The sequence below is a fragment of the Haemaphysalis longicornis genome, unplaced genomic scaffold (genome assembly GCF_048455015.1).
Source record: "Haemaphysalis longicornis isolate Haplotype H1 unplaced genomic scaffold, Haemaphysalis longicornis Haplotype H1 scaffold_2, whole genome shotgun sequence".
NCBI classification, from domain to species: Eukaryota; Metazoa; Arthropoda; class Arachnida; order Ixodida; family Ixodidae; genus Haemaphysalis; species Haemaphysalis longicornis.
In genome coordinates, this window is record NW_027526295.1 from 100,682,477 (window position 1) to 100,709,363 (window position 26,887).

Sequence of the window (26,887 nt, forward strand, 5' to 3'; positions counted from 1 at the left end):
GTGATTTGCGAAACATCGGAGCTAAAGCTCCAGACCAGTAGGACACCAGTGAGCGCTGCCAAGAATGGAAATATGGAGTATATATTGTACAGATTATTTACGTTTTTAATAAGTTGTAGCATTCCGAGCAGACTAGGTAACCATTTCCTGAATAACGAGCATGCAGTAAGTGTCCCCCAAATTCCCGCAACTATCACACCTGTAACGACTGCATTCCTTAGGCAGAAAAGCAGTTCGCGAATATGTGGTCATGCTGCTGGCTGCTGTGCTAGTTCACCCAGGGCAAGAAGTGCTTTCCACCCCTTGATTTTACGCTGTAAGATAAACGTTTCGGTTGATTTTAATTCCTAACTGCCTATATTACTTCGCTGACTCTTCTCCCACTTGCAATTGGCCTTCGATTTTTCTACTATCGTACCAGTCAGCGAAGCTTCGCATGCGCGCTTGTGTGGAGTGACTTGAACTTAGAGTTCGATGTAGTCTACGAACTAAAGGCGCATTTTTCCAGGCACAAACTTGAAGTGGCTTAGTTTCAACTGAGCGAATAAACTGCGACGACCCGTCGACGGCCGGCCGACTAAACGCTGGTCCGACTGATTCTGTCGAAGGCTCGACGAGCCCTGCAGCAGCGCAGTCAAGCCGAGCTATCTTGATTTAACGTCAGATGAAATGTCAGAGGAAATCAGCGAGGGGGATGCAGAGGGCAGTATTTTAGAATTGATTTTTCTACTGAAAGAAGTCGCGTAAACGCAGCAAGAACGGTCTAAACATTGCCTGGAGACTCCAGACTACAATTTCCGCTAGTATTTACGCCATGATTACAAATCACTTCAGTCGCCCTTTAAGCAGATACCCAGCCAGCAGGGACTTTGTATGCGGTGGCGCTAGCGTCACAGTTGCAAGGGGACGTGCAGTCGAAGCGGTGCGGGCAGCACTCTCTCCCTCGCCGCGTCTGCCGTTCGCCTTCTCGACGTGCACAAATATGCTCGTATGCCTTATAACATGAAGTGTGACGGAACTGCAGGGTCCGCAAAGCGGCAAATTGAACGACATAGAAAATACGACGAAATGGTAATACTAGCGGAAAATAAAAAAATTAGCAGCCACTTCGCCGCACGCGTGGTTTGTGTAGTCCAAAGCGCGCGCGCAATCTAGGTTTCGCCGCTCCTGGCGAAGTGGGAGGAGCCGTAGCAGACAACAACACAGCCGGGCTCCGCCTCCGGCTCTGATCGCGCTTGCGCCACAGTACTTCCTGTGGCGCCCGTTGTGGTGCTCCGCTGAGCGCGGTCAGCCGCTCCGTGTTCCCTGTATCAGTGGCCGCGACTGTACCTTCGAATAATTTGTTGTACTTGCTGTGCTATGGCCTGAGAGTAATGGGCGTGCATAACCGTACGCCAAGTGGAGCCTGAGAAAATTCATTAAGAAAAAAGATTACAAGTCAATTCAAAGACCTCGGCACTCCTGTAGCGAGCCTCCATGGATAAAGCTGCACTATGTGTGTGGCAATTCAGGATATGCTAGCATTAATTACTTCTTTAATGTCTACGAGAGATCATGTTAGTTGCGCCCACTGATTGTACAAGTCTTTTTCCCTTCGAACCCATCTTTGAGCTTGATTCTTTGTACTTCCTTGTGCACTCAATATTTTATATCTCTCTACGTCAATTGGCGGGTCTACATCCACCCTCCGAAACCAAAATGCTTCGTGGGCTACTGACCGCAGGCATAAATAGTACTTTTAACGTCGCAAATGGTACTCGCATTTGTAGCAACACTGGAATTACCACTTTCAGCCAACCTTTGTTCTTATAGACGAGAGGTGCAGAAAGACTTCCCAATTTTGAATAAGCCACCACTCAACTATAAGATCTAACTAGCATATATGCATCTGTATTCGTCTCTTTGCAGCGGGAACAGAACATAGAAGTCCTGATAGCGTGTCTGCAAGTGTGTTAAAAATAGTAACTTTGATTCCTACTGAAGCATCGTCACGCATTAGGTTTTGCCTTCTAAATACAGTAATTCCCGGTTTATTCTCCCCCAAACCCTTGGCGTAAGCGTTGGGCAGGGAGGCAAAAGGGGCATAGCATTTACTCAATTTTTTTAAGTGCGAATGCACTTCTTAAGCGAGCCTGAAGCGTCCGCCACCGTCCGCATAGCAACAGCTGCGGGTGCGCGTGCTCCTCGTCTTCCATGGCAACGGGGGGAGATGGGCGCGCGATGCCTGGCCGCTGACATGGCACATACCCACGTGGGGGATTGGCCAGGAATCGGGCGTGGTTGGCCCGAGAGTGGTTGGTCGACTACATGCACGCCACGCACTCCATGTCGTGCGTACCCCTCGACTCGCCCAGCACCATCAACGGCGGTTTCATCGACCTGGCCTTTGCGAGGAACTGCCAAGTCCGCACCGTCCTCAAAGACCCTTTGACGGTCCATTTCACGCACCACAAAGCGATCCTTCTACCAATCAAGTACAACGACAACACAAATAGGTGTCTGTGAATAAATGCATATTTCTTTCTTTGTAGTTGTGTGTGTGTGTGTGATCTCTCTTTCGCGAACATTACCGAACCGCGCAAATTCAACTCGTGCATTCGCACTTTCACATTCTTCCCCTCGAGGAAATGCGGGGAAATTTTTTAACTTTCGGTACACATTATTGGCTTATATTACACTCCACATTGCACTTTTTTGTTTGATAATACGTGTGAAGTGTTTTTCTCTTCAATTACCATTCGTTCTCTAGACGTCATGCACGAGGACAGCGGGCAGCGTATGTTCCTATGGGCACGGCAACTGCACGTGATCCTATGGAAGAACATCTACTTGAAGCGGATCTGTCGCCACTACGCGGCAACCCTCATTGAGTGCGGGTTCATGGTCATCTTGCTGCTGGGCATCCAGGAAGTCTCGGTGGCCAGAGAGCCCATGGTACGCCGACCAGACACCGTCTACCGTTCAATTCACCCCAACCAATTCTGGAACATGCAGCCAGACATGGCCCGCATTCGCACGGTGAGTGAGCGTCCGTCCGGTAAGTTCCATCTCGGTGCTCCGCTGTGGTTCGAACTGTAAAAGCACGTGGCAATACCGACTCCGGCAATACCGACTCACCTCACTATACAGCTGTTTGCTAAGCGCATGGGCACGGCACGAGACAAGTCAAACATCTTTCGCAGTTTCGTGACCAGTGCTGCTTAGGTCATTTGTGCGGACGCGCTGACGATGCCTCAGGCCATGAACGTTAGTACTGCGCTTTGTAAATGCTAAGCTAGCTTACACAGCTTGAAACAAGTAGGCATATGATCTACCGGGTCTATAACAGTCTTTGATTGGCATGGCGATGGCACGTGCAATGGAGAAACCAGACGTGAGATTCCGCAGGCTACCGCGACGACTGAAGCACGTCCCTTTTGTAAATAGTCATCGAAGATTACCAGCTTGAGAGGTCCAGAAGTTGTACGTATAAGCCGATACTGGCGGCACATCTGCGCTGTAATAAATCTGAGGGCTGAAAAAGCTGATAAATGAGGGGTAAGAAAGAAGTGGCTCGAGCATTGGCTTTCATTCATTGGTTATTCCATGAACAGTGCATTAGGTATTTTGTTAAACATTTGTCAAGTCAATCAGCTGACATGTAGGGAATAGAAGACCAGAGAACGGGGCACCGCGCGTGAGAAGAGGAGAGAGAGAGAGAGAGAAAACATTTTTATTGAGCTTCATGTGGCTCAGGAGACGGTTGTGGCCGCTGGCTTGTGCCGGGCGGCGACATCGGCAGCTCTGGTGACCAAGCAGGTTTGCACCTCTAGGTCTGAGCTCCCCAGCGCCTCCTCCCACTGCTCATCAGAGGAAATTAGGGGAAAGGGATCTTTAGGACACCCCCAAAAGATGTGGGGAAGGGTGGCGACGGCTCCACATGCAGGGCATTCTGGGGAAGGGTATAATGAAGGGTGGATTCGGTGGAGTATAGCGGGATTGTGGAACGTGTTCGTCTGAAGGAGACGCCACGTGTGTTCTTCGGAATTAGTTAGCTTAAAGTGAGCCGGGGGGTACCTACGGTGGGCGAGGCGGTAATGCACGGTTATTTATGTGTACGTGAGAAGTCTGCCTCTGGCGGATCTGGCCCCGTGATAGGGTTCAAGGCTTGCCCCGGCTCGGATTGTGAGCCCTCGAGCCGTATTTTGGGCAGCCTCATTACCCGCGAGGCCAGCGTGCGCCGGAGTCCAGACAATTTCTACCGGGGAGTCGGGTGGGTGGCGTCTGAGAATTTTGGATGCCTGTGGCGAAACGTGGCCGTTGGCGAAATTTTGAATGGCCGCTTTGGAATCGGAGATTACTATCGAGGGGGTCGGCCTTTGGGAGAGGGCTAAAGCTAATGCCGCCTCCTCCGCCGTGGCGGGATGGGAAGTATTCAAGGTTAGGGAGTCGAGAGGGGGATTGTCAGGGTTGCTAAGAACTGCAATGGCGAATGCGGCGCGGTGCCTGTATTCTGCAGCATCCACATAGACCACGTCGGATCGAGCGGAGAGTTGTTTTTGGAGAGCACGTGCTCTCTGATCCCTGCGGCTCGCGTGGTGTATGGGATGCATGTTGCGGGGTATTGGTTTAATTACAAGCTTTGCATGGGTTTCAGAAGAGAGGGGAATTTTAGCCTCAGGGCAGTCAATATGACCTATACCTAGCCGCCTTAGGATATGATTACCAGTGGAAGTTTTAGACAGACGGACGACCTGATTGGAAAGGTGGGCTTCTATAAGCTCCTGTGCGGTATTGTGCACGCCAAGGCCTTCGAATCTGCGAATCTGGCAGTGGGTGTGTTAATGGGGAGGTGGAGGGCAGATTTGTATGCCTTTCCGATGAGCCGATTAACCTTATCTAATTCAGTTGCAGACGGGTTCAGGTAAGGTAGGGAGTACGTGATCCTACTGATAATGAACGCTTGGATAAGTCGGATTCTCTCCTCCTCCTTGAGACGCCTGCGGCGGTTGGAGATTCGTCTTATGAGCCCTATAGTTTGAATAACATGTTGTTCTAATTTCCGGAGAAATTGTGTGTTAGCCCGATTATTTTGTATAAGCATCCCCAGAATTTTAAGGGTAGAGACCTCTGGAATCGGGTTGTTTTCTATATGAACTCTAATGTCGGGTGGTACCTTGGATCTCCTCTTCGGCGATAGCAAAAGGAGTTCGGACTTACTGGGGGAGCAAGTAAGCCCCGCGTTGGCAGCTTCTTTTACTACTATTTGAACGCCCTCTTGTAGGGTCTCCTCTATATGGGAGTCGCTTCCACCATTCACCCACAGTGTGATGTCGTCGGCGTAAAGGCTGAATTTAAGATTAGGAATTAGCTCAAGGCGGCGGGGTATGTTAATTATGGCCAAATTAAATAACAAAGGAGATAATACCGCTCCTTGAGGTGTGCCTTTAGAGGGGAGATCAACCGTGTCGGAGGTAATGCCCCCAATTTGAAGGATGGCACTTCGATTGGACAGGAAGCTTCGAATATAGTTGTACGTACGAAGCCCCGGGTTGGTAGATTCCAGTCCAGTCATTATGGTGTCGTGAGACACGTTATCAAAAGCCTTGGTCAAATCTAAGGCAAGGATAGCCGCAGTATCTAAATTGTTTTGGGGCACTATGACTTGTCTGGAGATTTGGAGGAGGACGTCCTGCGTCGACAGGCCCGTACGGAAACCAATCATGGAGTGAGGGAGCGGGTAGAAATTCTGAATGTGGGAAACCAAGCATGCATGAATGATATGCTCAAATAGTTTTCCCAGGCACGAGGTGAGGGATATGGGCCGGAGGTGTTCTAATGCAAGGGGTTTTCCTGGTTTGGGAATAAATGTAATTTTAGCATGTTTCCAGGATTGTGGCAGCGTGCCCTGTTGCCAATAATGGTTGAAGTAACCAGTAATGGCTGTGATGGAGTAATCATCAAGATTCTTTAGCATTTTGTTGGTTACCTGATCAGGGCCCGGGGCCGAACCCGATCGCAGCTTGAGTAAGGCTCCTCGTACTTCTGCTTCAGTTATGTCCCTACCCATATACGAATTCGGCAAATGGAGGGAGAGGGTTGCTAGTGCCTTTGGGCAAATACATGTCCTTTATCTTATTTAGTAGGTCTGCATCCGTCCCTGGGAATCCATGGATGATGCTGGTGAGGCGATGGGCTTGATCTGTTTTCGACTGGTTCGGGTTCAGGAGGTGTTTGAGAAGCTGCCATGTCCGTTTCATCCCTAGGTTGCCACGCATCTGGTCGCAGATTTCGCCCCATTGATCCTGAGAGAGTTGTAATGTGTATTTTTGAATTTTCGCATCCAGTTCTGCTAATTTACGGCGCAACCTGTGGTTTTGTTTGTTGCTTCTCCAACGTTTTTGTATGTTCTTATATGCGTTCCACAGGTGTTGCAGGTGGGGATCAATAGTCTCCGAAGGTATGTCTGGGTCAACTGGTTTGGTTACGGCTCGCGTGTCCGCAACCAGTTGCTTTACCCAGCTGTGTAGATCTAATGATTGATGATTGATTGTAGGGTTTAACGCGCCGACGCAACGCAGGCGATGAGGCGTGCCGTAGTGGAGGGCTCCGGATTAATTTCGACCACCTGGGGATCTTTAACGTGCGCCGAAATCTCGTACACACGGGCGTTTTTGCTTTTCGCCTCCATCAGAAAAGCGGCCGCCGCGGCCGGGAATCGAACCCGCGACCTCGTGCTCAGCAGCGCAACGCCTTAGCCACTGAGCCACCGCGGCGGGTTGTGTAGATCTAATGGGTTATATGTTATCGATGTTTCTTTGTGGGCTTCTCGACAACTCCTGAACTCGTCCCAGTTTGTGAGGTGCTGCTGTCGGGGGTGAGTTCGAATGATGGGGGCAAGGGTGAGATCAGTTTGGATGATGAAATGATCACTTTCATGGGTGCTGTCAGTGATGCTCCATCTGGCGTTTTTGACATGGAGTGTAAAGGTGAGATCTGGGGTGGAGTCTTTTTGAGCCCTGTTGCCAATCCGGGTTGGAGTATTGGGGTCTGATTCTAATGTAAAATGGTGGATCTGCGCCTGGTCCCAAAGGTCTCTTCCCTTTTTTGTGCACTTGGAATAACCCCACGCCGTGTGTGGTGCATTAAAGTCACCCACTAAAATTAGGGCATAGGGGCCGGCTTCTTTCCTGGCCAGGGACAACAAAAGATTGACTCTGTGATTGTGCACACGGGGGCTACTATATACGTTTAGAATGAAAAGTTTAGAACCTCCCCTTTTTATGGGAAGTACCGTTATCAGATCGTGGGGGATTTCGACGCTATCAAATTGGGTTCTCTCCGCCGGGATGTTTCTTTGGATTAGGACGGCTGTTTTCGGATCCACTTCGTTTTGGAATGCTTTGTAACCCGAAAGTTTAACAGCTTTGCCCGGCTCTTGGAAGGCTATAATGTCTGGGGGGGTTTCAACCGACTGAATGTGCAACTGCAAGTTGCTTCGCTTTCTACTAAAGCCCCTGCAGTTCCACTGCCAGACTCGGACGACCGCGGTGCTTCTACTGGAGGGCTGTTCCATATTAGTTGCCAATTTGGGGGACGTGCCCAGACAGGTTGCTGACGCTGTTGAGAACCTCTCGTATGTATGTGACAAGTTGAGCGCGGAGGTTATCTATGCTGCCTTGGAGGTTAGATTGAATTGTTAACATATTAGCCTGCTGAGCTTGGTGGGGCTGCTGAAGCTCTAGAAATTCATTTTTCTGCTCGTGTAAGAGCTTCCAGGTTGACGCGACGCTTGCTTCGAGGGCAGTGATTCGCTTATCATGCTGCTCGTCATGCGTGGCATTCTCAGCTGCGGCTTGGCAGGTTTCACCGACTGCTCTGCGTTTGGTTGCGGGGGGTGTTGGGCTCGGTTCTTCTAGAGGGCGGTTTTCAATTTGCGACTTCAGGGCTTTGTTTTCCTGACGTAAAGCGAAATTCTCCTGTCTGAGCAGGTTAATCTCCGCTCTGATGCTAGAAAGCTCTCTTATTAAGTCAGGGGGGAGAGAGGAGGGGGGTTGGTGCAGGGAGGATGAGCAGTGCGAGGGAGCACTAGAGCCGCTCACCTTTTTGTCAGCGCTCGGCTGCCTGTCTTGGGATGGTGGTATGGGTTGTTTCTTGAGCACTTGTAGTCCTCCAGGTGAGTTCTTTTGGCTGGGAGGGCGTTGGTGGCCGCTGGCAGGGTGCTTCCCTCCCCCGGGCTCTCTGGGTTGTCCTTGCTTGGAGGGTTGGGCGTCCTGCTGCTCGGGGTTGCAAGCTTGAGCGTAGGTTTGGGGGCGTCTGCGGGGTTGGAAGCGGCGGGGAGGGTCCGTTGCACCGGTGATGTGAGGGCCTTCACAAACGATGCACTTGGGGAGGCAGGGGTGCTGGTCGTCGGGGTTAGGGGTTCCACACTTAGGACACCTTGACGGTGGCTTTGCGTTGGGGCATACGTCTTGACGGTGCCCCGGCTGCCAGCATGCGGTGCAGGCCTCCGTTTTACGTCGGAATGGTTTGCACCGGTACATCGCGGCTCGGTACCGGATCCAGAAGGGGACCCGGTTGCCATTAAATAGGATCTGAGCGTTATTGGAGGTTCCGAGCCGTTTCGCAGCGAGAATCTGTAGATCGGGATTGTAGCCACTCACGCTCCGGCAAACTTCTTCGGGTGTGTCGTTTTCGGGAATGTTGAAAATTACTCCAGTTGCCGTGTTGGCAGGAGCACAAACATGCGAAACGACTTCGTACTGCTGTCCTTTGAATGAGAGGGACTGGATGGCAGAGTATTTTTGTGCGCGTTCTTCCGAGGGGGTACTTATCAACAGGTAGTTCGCCACTTGTTGGACCCGTATTTGGTCTACCGGGTTCTGAGGGAGGTTGGCTCTTTGAAAAATGGCATCCGCAAGAGAGGCTTGAGCGACTGACCTGAGATCGAGTCCCCCTCTCGGTCGGAGAACGATCTTGATGTCTGTTTCGGGAAGTGGCGATGCCGGTGGGTTGCGCCGCGCAGAGCGGTTGCGAGCATCGCGATGGGCTTGGTGGTTCGAGGTGGGGGCCTGCAAGGAAGCGTTCGTGGCGTCGAGGTAGTTTCGTTGTCGGCGGCGAATATCCGTCCAGCCGCCTTGGTTGAGCTCGACAGGATCGATGTTTTCTCCGGCTACGCCGACTTCCATAGCCACGGTGGTTGTAGGGAGCTAGGCCTATCGACTAAGCCTAGCTCCGATGTGACGAACGAACGAGGTGGGCTTCCCACCAGAAAAATGCAGGAATGTCCGAAAAAACGTTTTCCGATCGTTCCTTACACCTTCCGGCGTCCGCTGGTACCTGCCTTCTGGGTCCAAGACGACGATTTCGGCTCAACACTCGAAAAATAGCGGACCTCATGCGGGGCACGTCTGGTCAATTCGAGCGACTAGAGCGCCCCCCCTGAGAAGAGGAGTGAATTCAGCCAAGCCGCCGGCTGCATCATTAGCACACCTGCGGATGAATTTGCTAGTGGTCGCGGGTTCGTTTCCCGGCCGCGGCGGTGTCTTTTCTGATGGAGGCGAAAAGCAAAAACGCCTGTGTGTACGAGATTTTGACGCACGTTAAGGACCCCCAGGTGGTCAAAATTAATGCGGAGCCCTCCACTACGGCGCGCCTCATCACCTGCGTTGAGGCGCAGGCGATGAGGCGCGCCTCAACGATGAGGCGCGCCTCAAACCCTACAATCAATCAATCAATCAATCAAGCAATCAATCAATTTGCTAGTGGGATTTAAACTTCAAACTGCGGTTGCTCGTCCTCATGCTTCGCCTGCAACACCTCTAGCACGGCGTCTAGGCGGGGCTTGAACGATTTAAGCGCAGTGTATATCCTGCAATGATGCCAGATGGCGACGCTTCACCGAAGTGTACACGAGCGAAACTACATTGCATCCTTATTTATTTTCCGCACACCAAGCAATACTCAATGTGCTTGTTGATGAAAAAAAGTTTCAATCATTTGTGTTATGGAACGTAACCTGTAAGTGTCGCAGTACTGAGAGTGCCTCCGTGGGTGAATGAATTTGCTATACGACACAAATTTCCTGGCTGATTTCCCGCATCAACTCTCACCTTCATCTACTGTCTGGCCATCGTAATACTCTAACTAAAGTCTTTCACACCTTCATTTTATATTTTCTTGGTAATATTCTGCTTAAAGGGACACTGAAGTGAATTTGTCAAGCTCCCATTTTTGCTTGCACTGTGTAGACTGGCTCAAATTAGCACACTTTTCATCGTTTTTACGATTGACAAATGGGTAATTATTTTACAAAGCACGAAAGAAGAAAAACTACCATGCGCGGTTTGCGGCGGCCGCACCAACTAAAGCTGTGACGTTAGCAGGAGCGGGCACCGTGATTGGACGATGCCCCAGGTGAGCAACCAAACAAGTTTCGGTTTCGGTTTCGGTTCTGTAAAACACAACCTTTGGCGTTGTTGGATGGGCATTCTCAATAACTCAGTAATCATCGTACCGCGCTTCTGCCATGTTGTCAGCTGTAAAAATGCATAAAGATAAGCCTCCTAGGACGGCTTGGAATCGTAGCATTCACTAGCCGAAACTTACGCAGTGCATGAACGCCCTCCGCGTACCCGTGGACGCCCAAGTGTCATGCGCTTTTCCCCCATATTTGAAGCTTGCCTCCCTCATGCCTGTATTGTAAAAAGCGTGTTCGCACCAGGCCAAGGGTCTTTTCATTCTGGCCTGTGCCCACTGCCTGCAAGCAGTCGGTGCTTATGGCAACAGCACGCCAACGAGAACCCGCTAGCGCGACAGTGCCAGCCTGCGCGCGTTTTGTGAACTAGTTCGTGGAGCCATGAACGTTGCGGCCTAAAAAAAGGTGAACTCAATATAGAAAACATCGGCGGAAAACGAAAAAGTTAACTTACAGAAAAAAAAAAGCACGTACCCGCGGGGATTCCAACTCCTGACTTGCAAAATACTTGCGGTGGCATATCTAGCGCTCCAAACAACTCGACCACAGAGCGGGCTCCGCTGTCCTTGTTAATATAGGGTATATTGTACAACCAGTTTACACTTTTATTTAGTTTTGGCATTTCAAGCAGCTTAGGTGACTATTTGTTGTATTGCGCTCGTGCAGTAAGCATCGCCCGAGTTTCCACAATAGCTCACGTCTAGCAATTGCATTTCGTAGACGGAAAAGCGTTCGCAGATGCGTAGTCGTGCTGCTGACCGCTGTGCTTGTTCGCCCAGCGCAAAAAAGTGCTTCCCGCGCCCTAGTTTTACGCTGTACGGTAAAAATATCAGTTGATTTTATTTCCTTAGTACCTATATTGACTTCGCTGACTCTTCTCCCGCCTTCAATAGGCGTTATATTTTCCTACTGGCGTACCAGTCAGTGAAGCGTCGCATGTGCGCTTGTGCAGCGCTTGTGTGAAGCGACCTTGACTTGGAGCTAGATACAGTGTACACACTAACCAAGTAAAGAAAGGCAGATTCTACCATTCACAAACGTGTCCTGGGTTCGTTTCAACTGAGCGAACGAATTGCGACGACCCGTCGGCGGCCGGCGGACGAAACGCTGGGCCGACTGACTGTCTGAAGGCAGGGGAGCCGTGCAGTAGCGCAGCCAATTGCGAGCTCGGCTCCTCTCGACGTCACACGAAAACGCCGCAGAAAATGGGCGAGCGTAAAGAGAGGAGGACAGCATTTTGGAATTAATTTTTCTACTAAATAAAATCGCGTAAACGCGCCTAGAGTGGTCGAAACATGGTCTGGGGACTCCGGACTACAATTTGCGCAAGTAATCCCGCAATGTTTACATATCACTTCAGTGTCCCTTTAAAGGCGCCATGAAGACAACATACAAGGTTGTTTTAATCGAATTATTTTGTGTTTTATAGAGCCGCAGCGCTTTCCCGGCCGCAAACGGTACATTATTCCTTGAGAAACTAAACACTTTACGCCGAAGTTTTATTATCCGCAAAATCTAGGGCTTTGTGACGTCACCGATGACTTATTCAGGCCGGTACCTAAACAAAAAGTTAGAATGTTGACTGAGACAGCTGCGAACGACCAAACTGGTGTTTTGCTGACACCTTTGCCGTGCAACTTTAAGGATGGCGCTACGATGTCCCTCAAGAACGGCGGTGCACACTTGTTTAGTTTTTTTGACCGGATTTGTAGCTGGCCAGTTTTTTACGCCTGATAGTAAGCGTTTCATAAAACATTGAGTGACCGTTGCGTAATACAAACGGGGTCACCTAAGTAACGGTGTCGCTTATGTCAGTTGGCCTGTGCTGTATCACACAATCCCAACACGCCCGACGGCTGTGCTCTTTCGGCCGGCATAGGGCCCACCGTATGCGCTGCTGCTTAATTTTATGCGGCCCAGCATTCTTGCTGCTATTAAAGGCTGTGAACTAAATTTAAGTGCATATAGCTCGTTCTGGAAGCTAATAATGACTGTTAACTTGCAACAGATTTTGTCGGCCTCAGCAAATGAAAGAGAACAGGCCAATACTGCGTCATAAGTTAAGTGCGGAAACCTTGCTAGGGTGTCGCAAGCCTTTTCGCTGTTTTCTTTTTTATTCAGTAGAACACACTGTTGGGCAAGTTGGTGTACATTTGGTAAAGATTATGCAGCTTATTTGAGTGAAGTTTGCGTTAAAAGGAGTGTCCGTGTTATTCTAATAAGACTATCTTTTGAATGAACCAAACATGCATTTCTTCCTCACTGCTTTTATGAGCAATACATGCTCAGACGTCGACACAACACACTGAAACACCACCAGCCGTGGTGGCCCACCAACTAAGAATTGCACTGCCGTGTTCAAGGATGCGGGTTCGATCCGTTGCTGATGGAGACGAAAAGCACAAGCGGCACTCGGTCGTGATTTCGGTGCGCGGTGAAGATAACCAGGTGGCCAAAGTTAAGCCGAAGCCCTTCACTACGGCGCATCTCGTAGCTGCTTTAGCTTCAGCACGCTAAATCCCCAGTCAAGTCAGTGACGCACTAAAACACCTCTTAGCACAGTTCGGAGCTCTTGGAAATTGGATGCCCTTGCGCCCTAAACATGCATACATACATGCGTACATACATACATACATACATACATACATACATACATACATACATACATACATACATACATACATACATACATACATACATACATACATACATACATACATACATACATACATACACAGTTAAACCTGATTGTAACGTCCCCGATTATACGAGTTACGACGACCCTCTTCTTGCAACGGGTCACCGTGGTCCCGGAAAACTCCCCATAGAAACAATGCATTAAAAGTACGGTGATATGACATTCGGGTGCACGCGGTCCGCTTCATACGACGGACGCTGTCGCGGATAAATGGGCGTTTTCGCCGTATTTTACATTGCTTCGCCGCCTCGTCCTGAACTTTTTTTTTCTTAACCCCCGTTTCACGCTGCTTGATGACCAAATGTCCCCATGCGAGCCACTCAACATGCTGAACAGACGCAAGAATGCGGCCGGGTACTCGCTAGCGCAAGTTAAATTTTCGCCTGCCCCACGCGGCAGCAGTACGCTAACGCGCCAGCCGCGAGAAGTCGAAGTTCAGGTGGCAGGCAAACCGTGAATTTGAAGCTACCATCGAGCCTCCAACGAATGCAAAACACGTACGACGCAACCCTAAGGCGATGACCGAAATCCCGCTTTCCTCTCCCGCTCTATCCAAGTTTCTTCCTTTCACGACGCTCTCTCTCCCTAATGTCTGCTCTCTGATTACCAGTGTCTTTCAAAGCCGCGTTGTCACTCCGTTCCTTTCTTTGCTAGGGCGCCTCGATTCACGCGCGTCCGCCGCAAGGGTGCAGACACGTATAAGTTGGCACCGCCATTTTGGGTCACTCGCTGCAACCGCCGCAGAAAAATCCGTTTTTTTTTTCATCTCCGCCTTGTACTATCGTTCGTTTCGCGTAGCCTTGTCAGTTTAACTTCGCTTTTTTGTATGTCTATATGTCTGTTTGTGCATGTGTGTGTATTTGTGTGTGTGTTTGTGTGTATGTATGTATATTTATGTGGGTGCTTGTGTGTTTGTGCTGTTCGTGTTTGTGTGTCTGTGCGTATTTACGTGTTCGTGCGTGCGTGCGATGGGGAGGGCCCGCAATTCCCGACCCCAAACAATACCTATAAATTGTGAATGCTGCAAATTCGACCATTTACACGATTCACTCACAGTTTAAAAGTGCTGGAATAGCAAGCGAAACCACTCCAACTTGGTTTTTGAACGCAGGTGTACTTTGCGCCGGACAACCGCTACGTCAGAAAGCTGACCCGCGACGCGTTCGCGAGACTTGGCGTGAACCACGTGATAGCCGTGCCGACGAAGCAGCAGCTGGTGGGGATTGCGCAAAAGCTGGCCAACGCAACGCCTCCCGTTCGGGCCGTGGCGCTGCACTTCCAGAGCATCAAGGAGAACGACACAAAAGAGTGGCCGGTCAAACTGCACGTGTCACTGTTCGCGGGACGGCTGCCCTTCGATATACAGGTACAACCTGGGGTGCGCGTTCACAAATGGCTAGAGATTGTCAAATCGACGAACTGCACTCCCGAAAGGGTTGTAGGTTGTTCTAAGCTGGGGAAGCGAGATCTAATAACGTCGTGTGGAGGTGCTAAGAATAGAACATTGCTGTAAGTGAGCGGCTAGTGTGTTTAGGCGCGTCTCCATTAATGGTATGGATACGGAGAGACCATAAATACTCGAGGTATGAGTATCAAATATGTCCGCACAAATGGAGCAAGGAAATCAATGTGGCCCAAAAGGAAGCCTACCCGACAGAAAAAATTACCCATGGGTAAAGAAGTAAATTTAATCATTCCATAGAGTTGTACTCCAAACTGGAATGGTATAGGGACCGTGCACGAATACTGCTGCACTGTCTCGTGAGTACTTCCTAAGCTACGCGAGCAGCAGCCAAGCAGACAACGCTTGTGTAGTTATGCTGTGACGGTGACTGTGTGGCGTGCGCAAGATGTTTCATGTTGTGAACTGTACGACTACACACTCTAATTTCTGTCTAGAATCGAATTTCCTTCAACTTTTAGAACGTTCACGCCTTCATCACCAGCGAACACGAAGGATGTGTAGTGCGTGCCGTGAATGAAGGGTTTGTTTACATTTCGTGGTATGTACGTGCGCAGTAGACAGGTGTAAATTCTTTTTAGAAAGCGGCCAATGGAACCAAATTCTAGCCGGCGAAGAAGAAAAAAATACGTAGTGTACGTTTCGTTCGTAGTCGATAATCGACGGGTTGAAGATTTTCGTCGGACGTACAATTGTCTCACCGACCTAACCGAAACCGCCCGAAACATAAGCAGGTCCTTTTTTTCTAAGATAAGCATGTGTTGGTTCATGGGTTCAGGGGGTGCAAGAATGGAGCAGCCTGCGTTAACCTGCTTGACGCATTTTTTTTTTAAATGCGGAGCATTTTTTAGGCTCGCGATGTCACTCGTAGATGTTGTCGGCGCCGTCCACACGCTCACTGCGCATGCGCGTCGTGTCGAGGCGCAGGTGCGCGTCTCTCCCCCGTACCCTCCTCGCTCTCAACAACAGGTGCGGCGGTGCAGGAGAAGCGCGTGTACCCCATGCGCTCCGTCGCTCTCAACAACAGCTGCGGCGGTGCGGGGGGAGCGCGTCTGTGCGCGCATGCGTCGTAGCTACCCGTGCGCTGTGTCGCGCTCAACAGTAACGGCGGCAGGGCGTGTACACGTGATAACGGCGTGGTGGGTGCGTGGAACGTTCGCGCGCTTGTGTACGGAAGTGTGCGCATGCGCGTCTTTCCCCCGTACTCCTCTCCCTCGAACGCGGGCGGTGTGTATATAAGCGGCGGAGAGCGCGTTCGGAATTCAGTCAAGGGCGTCTTTGCTTGGCTTTCGCTTGACTTGACGCTTTGCTTGACGGCACCAAGCAATAAAGACAGACTTTCACTTTACACTCCTTGCCTTCGCTTCTCCTTCATTCAATAAATAAGAATAATAAAGACGAAATAACAATTAAGCATTCCCAAACCATACCCAATTACGCAACATTCACGCGATACCCCCACCACTCTGCGACGCATTTACTCGAGTTCCTCCCGTGGGAAGATGCGGGCGGGTTTTTTTATCTCGCACTGGTCTTCATTGCACCAGTTTTACCACCATTTCAATGTAGACAGCACTAAACTTCAAGTTAAGTGATGAAAGCCTCAATTTCAACTGCTTAAGAATCTTGATGAAAGGTTTAACTTTGCTTTGCAGGTGCCGCGAGCTTTGACAGTGCAGTTCTGTGCAGTGCTACATTACCAAGACATTTCTAATACGTGCTTGCGTTTGAGAAATTTATTCTTGTCCTCATCTGGACCCATACAAAATCCAAAGCTATCAATACGACAAAATTCAGCTCGCTGGATTACATCATTGGCCTTCGCAAACGCCTGTCTATAAAAAAAATAGTAGGCCGCTGCGGCGCGCCTATCCTGCCACAAGACGATGGCGCGGCCGATGCTGGCGTTGACACGCGGGCAGCGCGGTTTCTTTCGTCAACCCTATCTGCATTCTGAAGGAAAATGCCTAGGATGGCTACCAGAGTAGGGCGTTTCTTGTTGAATCCAGAACGGGAGATTCCCGGACGAATAACATTGTAAGGTAGTAGGTCCAAAATGGTGATTCATGTTTGCTCCGTAAGAAACGCAGACATGATTCGACACATCGTGTTAGGGTGTGATCGTGTCTCTCCAAATCCACGTTAGTTAAATATCTAGATTCAGTCAGCTTTAACGTCTGAGAGTAATGCTCAGACAATAAGCTACAAAGCCGTGGACGTGACTGAATAGACAGGAATAGCAGCACACAAAAATAAGGAAGAATGATAAAACAGACTGCCTATCACCTGTCAAGGAGAAAATTTAAATAAAGGTAATCATAATAGCGGCGCTGGTATTAGAGAAGTAGTATTTGCGGTGAATATGTTGCAACCTGTAGCGAGTAAGCACATGATATCCATCGAAAAGGAAAGGAACGTCATTAACTAATCCATGGAGTACTGGGGAAAGGGCACGAGGGGCGCAGGTAGAGCGCCGGATACAGACACTTGTAGGGGGTTCTCATTCCCGCCATTTTTCAGTAGCCGCGTTATGTCCCAGGCTAGACAAAAAACGCGTGATGGGCGAAGTAATATTTGGTAGTGTGTAATTAAGGCAGCTTTTCAAACTGCCCACACACTTTCAAAACAAACGTTCTTCAGCCTACTTCAAGCGATCAATTATCGTAACAGCACCTGACTAAGCCCTCAGCTACCCGAAGGCTCCTATTTTATGTATACACAGTCAGAAAAATTATTTTATAATAATTTTTGGGCAGTAGAGGCACAGTTGATGCTACGTTATAATAAACTCTGTGGTGCTCGTTTCCATGTATTCGGGGGGAAAGCAGTCTCTGGGAGCAGTTTTCTGAATCCGTGCCTGTCACGATGCTCCTGCTGCAGCTGCACTACCAACAGAGTCTCGTCGCCCAGCCCGAGGGCCCTGTGAAGGAAGAGCTCTTCCCGGAGGTCCACACGCTGCTCCCCATCATAGGGACGCTGCAGCAGCGACACCTCGAGCTGCAGGCGCACCGCCTCGCCTACCCTCACCCGTTGCCCCGCGTCACACTGCAGCGGTTCCCCTACCCAACGCACATCGAGTACAAGGACACGAAAAACTACGCCCTTGTCCTCACCCGCTTCGTCATCGGGATGCTGATCCCCTTCGCGGTGTGCGTGGTACGGCTTGCCGAGGAGAAGTCCACGGGTGAGTACGGCATTGAAATTGCTTTCAACAGCGGCTGCAAGCGAAAAATCACTCTTCGGCTAGGCTACTGTTCGGTAGAATCGCTCCGGGGTTTCACAGGGGTTCGCTTCAGTTCAAACGTCCTTTAATTAAGTGCGGTTGTCGCTTGTTTTTCCAACCGCCATCGCATTTTTTTTTCACCGTCACTGCAGGGATGAAAGAAATGATGCGGCTGGTCGGGCTCAACGACTGGTTGTACTGGGGAAGCCACTACCTGACGGGATTCGTCATACATTTGTTCATCTCCACGGTGATGCTGCTCTTCATGACGGTGAAGAAGAACGACGAGGGCCGACCCTTCATTCTGTACAGCGACCCTACGTTGCTGTTTTTGATTTTAATGTGCTTCTGCAGCTCATGCCGCATGCACGCCATGCTACTTTCAACGTTCCTCGGCAGCCGTAAGTGACATATGCAACGACATAAACAACATCGCTGTGTTGTTAATTATGTTTAGTGTACGACAGCCTTAATTATCGGTCATGCGAAAATTACTCGCATTCTTCTTTTACCGAACATGCGACTCATAATGCGCTTGTTATCAGCAGAGGACATTTTTGTCGCTCAGGAGGATTTTTCTTTTCAATATCCTTGCATGTTACAGGTGATTAGAAGTAAAAGAACTGTTACCTTTCCGTTGTACTCGTTTTTATGCTTTCTTTGGTCTTTTGACATTATTTTTGGTAACTACCTGTTTTACAGAAACATCCTGTTTATGTACACTATAACTACTATTACCCAACTCGCTGAATTTTAATTAAAGTGATTATGTGCTCAATGGGGCGGTAAACTCGGCATTGTGAACGTCCAATGGCTTGCAAATTTCGCGGGTCTGCAATAAAAACCTTGCACAAGCGGCTTTTGCACTCAAAAGTGTTCCGAGGCAATCAAGGCCTCTCCACCATAATTCCGCCTCACTACGCATAGATTTTGAGGTACAGTCAATTCTGTTTCCGTGATTTGAATGCAAAAGCGTTGTTCTTGCTTTGGTGATACTTTGCTGGCACATCGCATGTGTGTCATTGCCAATTAATAATTCCTCGCTTCCACGTCGGAAGTGCGGAATAATCTTCTGTGTGGCTACATGCCCGCTCAAGGGGATTCGCCAATGGCGGCAACGTGGCTTTCGATGTGCACTTCAGTTTTCTTGATCATTTTTACTCCAGAATATTCGGATTTCTCCTGGCAATAACTTTCTGCCACATCTTGTGTGTGTCATGTTGCTTCTACGAAGATGCCCTAATACAGATTAACAGCTTCTCGCTGCATATTTTTAATGGCCTGTGATCTCGCTACCTGGTATTTTGTTTATTTTAGGAACAATGGCACCGCCTAGGGAGAGGCACAGGACACCTTGGGCCTCCTTATGGTTATGCAGCACCGAGTAGCACTTCAGATTTTGTAGGATAGCAGCTTAGTCACCACAGCTTGGCATCACTGTGCACCCCTGTCGAAAGAATTTTTGAGGCAGCCTTTAAGGCTGCCCACGGTCCCCTGGTAGCCCAGATTGTGACTTGAGCCTAGAGTGCATACTTGATGCCAGGCACTTTGAAGACCCTTGCTGATACCACAAATCACCAGGTTGAACAGAGACGGCATATGCTATAAGCAGATTGTGGTGCTGTCCTGGTCGGATGACGACAAAGTGACGCGAAGTGTTCTTTACCGAAGAAAACTGCTAACGCAGTTACCAATTCTCCAACCACTGCCGGAGACCTCTAGCTTATAAAGAATGACATCCGGCGTGGAATTATCAAAAGCTTTGGTGAGATCCACACGGAGAAAACACGAATCTGTGCCGAACTTGGCTTGGAGAGGATGTCTTCTCGAAGCTGATGCAGTACATCTTGGGTCGAAATGTTTGTCGATAGCCAGTCATTTGATACAGGACTAGTTGATTGTGTCTAGAGAGAGCGTGAGGAGATTTAACCTGATTGTTTTTGGAGTATTTCCTGAGCAAGACGGGAGATATATCGTGCGCAGGTTCTGAACTGATATGAGTTTAAGAGACCTTGGAATAAAGGTAAAGGTAGCATCTTTCCACTCTCTGGGAAACATGCCCGTTTCACAAGCCTCATCAATACCGTAACATCCGGGGTAGTCGGTGTGTATCGCTGCAGGATTATGCGTTTATTCGCGTCGCCTCAGTCGTCTGTCGTAATCTACCACGCCGATGATGCGTTTGATTCGCGTCGCATCTGTCGTGATCTACCACGTGGAACTTTGTTTCCAAGCAAAATCACTACCCCTTGTCTTGGTGAAGCGGCTCAGGTTATTTGTTGTGCAGTTGTCTAACCCGACAACTGCACCGAACTGCAAACTTTTCGTTTGCCTTTCTCATTTGCTTGCGCTGGTGCTTCTGGTCGTAACTGACCGTAAAGCTTCGTGGTGGGCTGTTGATACGGTGCGGTGAGAGATGTGGATCGCTATACTGCGACTCTTTTTTGCATGTTTGTCTTTCTGCAGCCCACTCTGCCGTTGCCGGAGCGTTGCTCTACTGGACCATCTCCTGCTCGATGCCGTTCCTGGCCCTGGAACATGACAACGGCCAAGGCTACTATTACATACAACGAGAATACAAGCTCTTCAGCTCCGTGTTCCCGGGCATGAGCCTGCACTGGAGCTTCCGCGTGTTGGAACGCTTCGAAAAGTTCGGTACGTTTAATCAGAGCGTGCAGTAGGCAACCATTCTTTTTGTTTCGGCAGGGGACCGGTGGCAAATAGCATAGCATCTGACGTCCAGGCGTAATGCGTAAGGTGGTAGACGGTGCCATTACACCAATGGTTATTGGCAGCTACACAAGGCTGTCGGCCGAATGAGTAAATTCTAAGATTATCTAGGAAGCGCCCTGCAAAAGGTAAAGGCTGTCGCAGGCTGACCTGAGGCGGAGACAGGAATGTGTGGCGCTCATAGTCCGGGCATAAGAAAGTTAGCTTGCTTAGCCAATGGTACTCTTCCCAGCTGTAGTACCCTAGAGAAGCCACTGGTAATCCACGGGCATTCTGGCGTTGGCACTTTGCTCATTCTTTTGGAAAGACACACAAATAGCCAAACTCAAATAGCGAGGTACACCTATCACTTGCGGCTTCCGGGGTCGTAATGCCCCGGTAGATGAGGTAATCTAGTGTTCTAAATTGACAGGTCCGTTGGTGTACTACCCTAAGCGCGGCAATTTAGGTCGGGTTAGAGATCCACGCGAACATGGAATGCATCCAACAGCCTTTTCCTGCTGTGCGGCAGAGTTTTCAAGTTGCCGTTAAAAGCATTGTTAAAAGCTTTAAAAGCGTTAAAAGCGTTAAAAGCATTGTGGCAACATTGAGAGGGGAACGCCGAAGTTGATCACCGTCGTTATGCTTGCAGCAGGAGCGGTAGACAGCGTCGATATCAAATGCAAGCCCTGCGCTCAAGCCGACCAGAGGGGTCTTTCTGAGGCTAAAGCTAACAAAAGACGTAGTGGTCCGCACACTGATTGAGATGGAGGCCATAAAGGTACAAGGGGAATTTTCTGGTAGTTCATTTACGGCGCCAGTATTTCTCTTCTGTGACTAAATGGTTGGACTCCTCCTCTGTGGCTGGCATACGCAGCAGAATATTTTTATTTCTGATTTATGTTGTGCAAGCACCACACTGTGGCCGACCACCGTGGTGTCAGTGGGGATTTCCGTCGGGACAAAAGGTTGGAAATGTCAAGGTGTAGGTACCATGATAAGTAGCTGTCGTATCAGGATAAGTGCGCGGTCGTTACCACAATTGAGAAGACGCGTCAAACATACGTATTATTAGAGATGCAATGTCATGAATGAACGAAATGGCAGGAATCAGAGCAGAGACCAAGGAAACTGCACTGCTTCTTCGTGGTATTGCATTGAAGGAGCTCTGCGAAGGCTCGAAATATGGCAATAACGCTTTTTCTGGCGACAACATGGCCGAGGATGTTGCGTTTACGGGCAGCAATCTGTATAGGAGAAATGTGCTCAAGAAGCGTCAATCATCTACGCTCATCACTTCGGGTTGGGCATGGGTATCAGTCATCAGCCCTTTTTTATTTGGTGGGGCGGTATTGTCGCATATCTTGCTCTCCTTCGTATACGTTTGTCGAGACAAAATATTAAAATTGCCTTTTAACATTTGGGGGCTGTAGCATTTGTGAGCGAAACAAAATAAATAATTCATCGGTCAAACTACTTAATAGGAAATTCTTAAAAACACGTAATGTATCGCAAATGGCGATTAGCCCGTGCAAGAGCAGGTTAGGAAAAGACCTTGTATAATAGCTTTTAGACCTTTGTTTTGGTTATGGATATTCAGCAAAAACAAGTTCGGTATGTGAAGGGCTGCAATACGAGGGGGAATTCTTTTAAATATATTTTTCACGGCTGAAAGGTATAATTTTTAAAATTCAGCCATATTGAGCTTCTACAGGGAGATAGGGATGCGCTACCCGAATTTCAATCCCCAAAGTATAGCAGTCTGAATCAGCGTTAATATCTCCCGTTCGGCCTTTACGCTCTCCTAGGGGTGTCACTTTCAAGAAATCGCCCCGCCTTTCAGTGGTATCTTACGGAAAAATTTACAAATTGGTTGGTGCAAAATTGTTGGAAGAGCGTTGTCAGCAACGGTTAATTTGATGTATTGACGTACAGAACAGCTCATAGAAACTACGAATTTACCCCCAAATTGAAAGCCGTCTCCTAAAGGTTTGTTTCGGGCGAAAAATTACCACTTTTTTAGTGATTTCGGCGGGTTACATATATCAATCAGAACTATTTCCGTATTGCGAGAAATTAGTGAGATAAACAATAATTCGAAAATATGTTATCCCTCAGCCTTATCGTCTCGCTTAGAAACATAATTTCCTGAAATCGAGCCAGAACGAGCTTCTATACGACAAGACGCAAATGTACTCCCGAAATTTCAACTCTTTTGTTAGCAGCGGTTTCCGCTAGACGTTGATAAACCCGTCAGTCAAGTCAGTCAGCCAGTTAGAGTTAAGCAGCCAGTCGGACACCTCTTATGGTCTTATGGTGGATTAGATGTTATCGCTCCATATACATGTAGATCTAACTAAGAAAAGCCAATGTTTGAGTAATGTCTCCTTGCTATGGTAAACAACTTGTATAATTCTAACTTTGACTTAGCCACCTTTTTTTTAATATGCGCTGAAGATTTGTTGATTTGGAAATATAAACATGTTTTTTAATGTTTTTAAAGTTTTTTTTTTTTGTTTCTGGTGCTTAAACTAAACATGTCCACTGGACAATGAAACCTCCCAAGGGTAATCCGGGCCCGTAGAGCTGTTCCCGGCTTTTTTACTGTATACCTTGTGTAACGCTTATAACGCAGAAAAAATTGAAATTGAATTGAAATTACTCGTGAGCAACCAATCGCTATTACAATGCCGCAGTGGAGAATGGAGCCAACTGGTCGAACTTTTACGATATGGCTGCCACACCCGATAACATCACTCTGGCCGAGATAGTGTTCGTGAACATGCTGGCTGACTTCTTCATCATTTGCTGTATCTGGTACTTGGACAACGTGCATCCTATCGGCCCTGCCATTCCCAAACCACTCCTCTTTCCATTAAAGGTAAGTTTTCTATGATACCGGAACCCTCCAAGATTACAGGAAGACTACAAAGTCAAAGCTTAGATAAAATATCGTTTCTCTGGTGTGGTATATCTACGACAGACATGTCACGTCAGACAGGAAACGGTTCAAAGGCATGCTGTACGAGAAGAGCTTGAAGTAGTGCACCAGAATTAAAGTTTTGACCTTCGGCGCCTTGGGCAAATATTGCTTCTTATTGTACAATTCAGTACTATTTTTCTCGTGTCGACTTAAAAACGCGAGAAACACCTCGACCTCACAGGGACGCAAATTAAGCACCAGTTAACGACTCCTGATTCATTTTGACCACCTGGGGATCTTTAACGTGCTCTGACGTGTTGAACACGCGGGCGTTTCGCTTTTCGCCTCCATCAGAAAAGCGGCCGGCGCGGCGGGGAAACAACCCGCGTCCTTGGGCTCAGCAGCACAACGTAGTAGCCACTAAGCCATCTGCGGCGGGTCAGGGACGCAGAGTAGGAGACACGCACACACAGACGGCGCTGAGTCACAAAGAAGTTTTATCTCTTGCAGGCTCCTTAAAGACGCAGCTGCAGTGTAATGGAAAGAGAAAAGGAAATAGAGACAAAAGAATATACACAAAATGTACAAACGTTCTCGTGAGACACCGCGATCACATTGTCATCAAACAGTAAGGCCCAGTTTTTCATTCGACATTTACCTGATTTCATTTTCATAGACGTCTACTTACACACTTGTCGCCCTTCTGACTGATGCCAAATATTCATAGATTTCACCTGGGCGTTTGTCGACATATCGTCGAATGATCAGACACTGACCAAATTCTGGTTCGCACTTAAGCTTGCAGCTCATTGGCCGCCTGCATTCGCATTTAGTGAATTTGCATGCTCTTGGAGTCGAACATTAATGCATCTTCCCGTCGGACCAACATAGCTTCATTTGCATATCAGGGGGATATCGTAAATGCGCGCTGACGTCGATCCCTGTACTTCATTTCGTGTTTCCTTATACATGTGTTTTTTCTACACGCATTTTTTTTTGGCATCGTACAGAGCTTTCTCAGTTTATTGGTGGCTAAAATGAGAACTTAGCACCTCCTCTTTTGGCAAATTTCTTGACTTCGTGCGACACCTGATTCACGTACGAAATAACGGTTGTTCACCGTTTTTCGCCAGCGGTTTCCCTTTAATGTACCGGGCTGTTCTTTTTTTGTTTCCTGAGGCCCCGTAACAGGGATTCAGCAGTGCAAGATAAAAGCGGAGGCTGATAACCAGCGGCTTCTAGTCCGATTCGCGGGTTCGATTCCCGGCCGTGGCGGTCGCTTTTCTTATGGAGGCGAAAAGCAAAAATGCCCGTGTGTACGAGATTTCGACGCACGTTAAAGATCCCCAGGTGGTCAAAATTAATCCGGAGCCCTCCACTACGGCGCGCCTCATCGCCGGCGTTGCGTCGGCGCGTTAAACCCTACAATCAATCAAATTCTAGTCTGATCAATTGGATATCAAAAGTTTGTTGTGCTGAGCCCTGGCACGGCCTAGATGATGCCATCTTCAACCTTGGCATGGCAACCGTTCTTTTCACTATCTTTGAATAGGCCGAACGTAAAAGCAAAATGTCCTTTTGAGGGCATGCGCAAAAAGCCAGTGCACATGCTGAGGGCTGAACTATATTGTGAGGGGAAAAAACGTAAACATTGTCATCAGGTAGCTCCTACAAGTTGAGGAATTTTAGTTCGTTTTGAAACAGCTTGCATATAAGATCAACAAAGTTTCTTGGTTGGTGTGTGTCATACACTTCGTACAGAACTAATTAAATCGTCTACGTAGCGTCTTTACAATATCACCGATTCCCAGCTCACCTGGGGAAAACTTTCCCCGTGCTTAAGTGTCTGGTGATGTTTCAACTCAAAGCCATGAATATGACCTCCCCCTTTGTAACCGGGAGATGTACCGAACCCAGAATGGTAGTGTCTTGATATTCACGAGAATGCGGAGCACAATCTAAATCCTATCAAAAAGACAGAGCCTTTCCACAAGCTCTCACTATCATGACCAGATGTGTGCGTGTTTTTTATGCACACACTTGTCAACGCAATCTGTTTTAATCAATATAAAGCAAAAGCTACTTTGTTCCTCCTTTTCCACAGAAAAGCTACTGGATTCCAAATATGACCATCGGGATTAGACCAGACGCTCGGATCAACGAAAATAACAACTTCCAACAGGAGCCGAAGGACAAACGTGTTGCCATCGATCTGGTCAACGTTTGCAAGGTAACCATATTCACCAGAAAATTACTGCATAAAAGCCCAAATGAACGAAATACCAGCTAAACGGGTGCAATAACGGCTTACTTGCACCTAGAGGGAGCGTAGAGCGTAAAAGAAACTTGCCGTCTAGCGGCGATTATTTTACTGGCATTCGATATACCGCTCCGCGTGGAAGCAGTTGCATATTAACGCAGAAGACTCCCACGGGCAAAAGATAAATGTAGACGCCACAAAGATTATTACACCGTAGAGTTAACGGCGGGACCGATGTTATTGCTTAAGGGGAACGCAAGAGGTTCTTTTATTAATTTTTTCACTTTTGGAAAAAGGTACACGAGCTTTTGACTTCCTGTAGAGCCGGCGCATTGCGTGAGCATCACTTCTCACGAGGTTTATAACGGTAAAATTGGCCATCAGCCCTTGACTACTGCTGTCACAGGTCATTCCTTATGAGTAAATCTATGAAAATTGTGGGCTGGTCTGGGTGCGAGTCATTAAAGTCAAATGGGAACTTCTGAATTGAAATTGGCCATGAGGTTGTCAAAGCATCACGCCATAAGCCGATCCTTGTTATTATGTATGCGTGAGTTGCGGGTTGGTTCGTTGGCGTATGATGTGGTGTATATGACGGGCAATGCAAACATTAGTGTAAATAGAGCTAACGCTCTCTGTCCTGCTAACTATTCATCCCGCGCTAAGATATACAAAGCATTGCAACCGCCAAGTGCGCTAACTGGTGCAATGAGTATATTTGATTCCATCTGCGAAATTTTAGAAGCCTTGCTTTTTTCAGGGCGAGGTTGAAAAGCCTCGCTTTTTTAGAGCTTTTTCAACACACATGACGCTATCGTGTGAATTGCACAATTCACACCATAGCATCATGTGTCTTCTGACATGGCACCAGTGTTTTCTATGGCCCTTAGACCAGTTCCCCTGATGACATGACATACATTGAAGAAAAAGCTGACGAGTGAATGAACACAACGATTTCAGAATGTGCGTGCTTTCATAAACAACCAACCATTTCAGTCCGAGGATTCAGAAATAAACATACTTGTACAGAGGTTCACGCCGTCCCGCTGAAGGATGAGCTACTCAAAACGAAAACCTTACAACAGAGACTGCAAAAAATAACTATAAATGAAGTAGTTGATAAACATAGATCAACATGAAAATGCCTTTTCCGTGA

The 26,887-nt window shown here is 48.3% G+C and overlaps 1 protein-coding gene across 1 annotated transcript; it reads left to right on the plus strand.

Annotated features, from left to right (window-relative positions):
• Positions 1 to 2,754: 2,754 nt before the first annotated feature.
• On the plus strand, positions 2,755 to 26,672 carry LOC144168191 (phospholipid-transporting ATPase ABCA3-like). Its single transcript, XM_077697226.1, has 7 exons — positions 2,755 to 3,018; positions 14,266 to 14,520; positions 17,497 to 17,800; positions 17,992 to 18,240; positions 20,306 to 20,494; positions 23,245 to 23,429; positions 26,622 to 26,672. Exons 1-7 carry the CDS (start codon positions 2,755 to 2,757, stop codon positions 26,670 to 26,672), a joined length of 1,497 nt encoding a protein of 498 aa, XP_077553352.1.
• Positions 26,673 to 26,887: the final 215 nt, after the last annotated feature.

Bases quoted from the DNA above. Each gene is read 5' to 3' on its own strand.
- LOC144168191 (XM_077697226.1), top strand. From the start codon at position 2,755: ATGCACGAGGACAGCGGGCAGCGTATGTTCCTATGGGCACGGCAACTG. The intron at 17,801-17,991 runs GTGAGTACGGCA...CCGTCACTGCAG, and splicing joins TGCCGAGGAGAAGTCCACGG to GGATGAAAGAAATGATGCGG. The intron at 23,430-26,621 runs GTAAGTTTTCTA...TATGGCCCTTAG, and splicing joins CACTCCTCTTTCCATTAAAG to ACCAGTTCCCCTGATGACAT.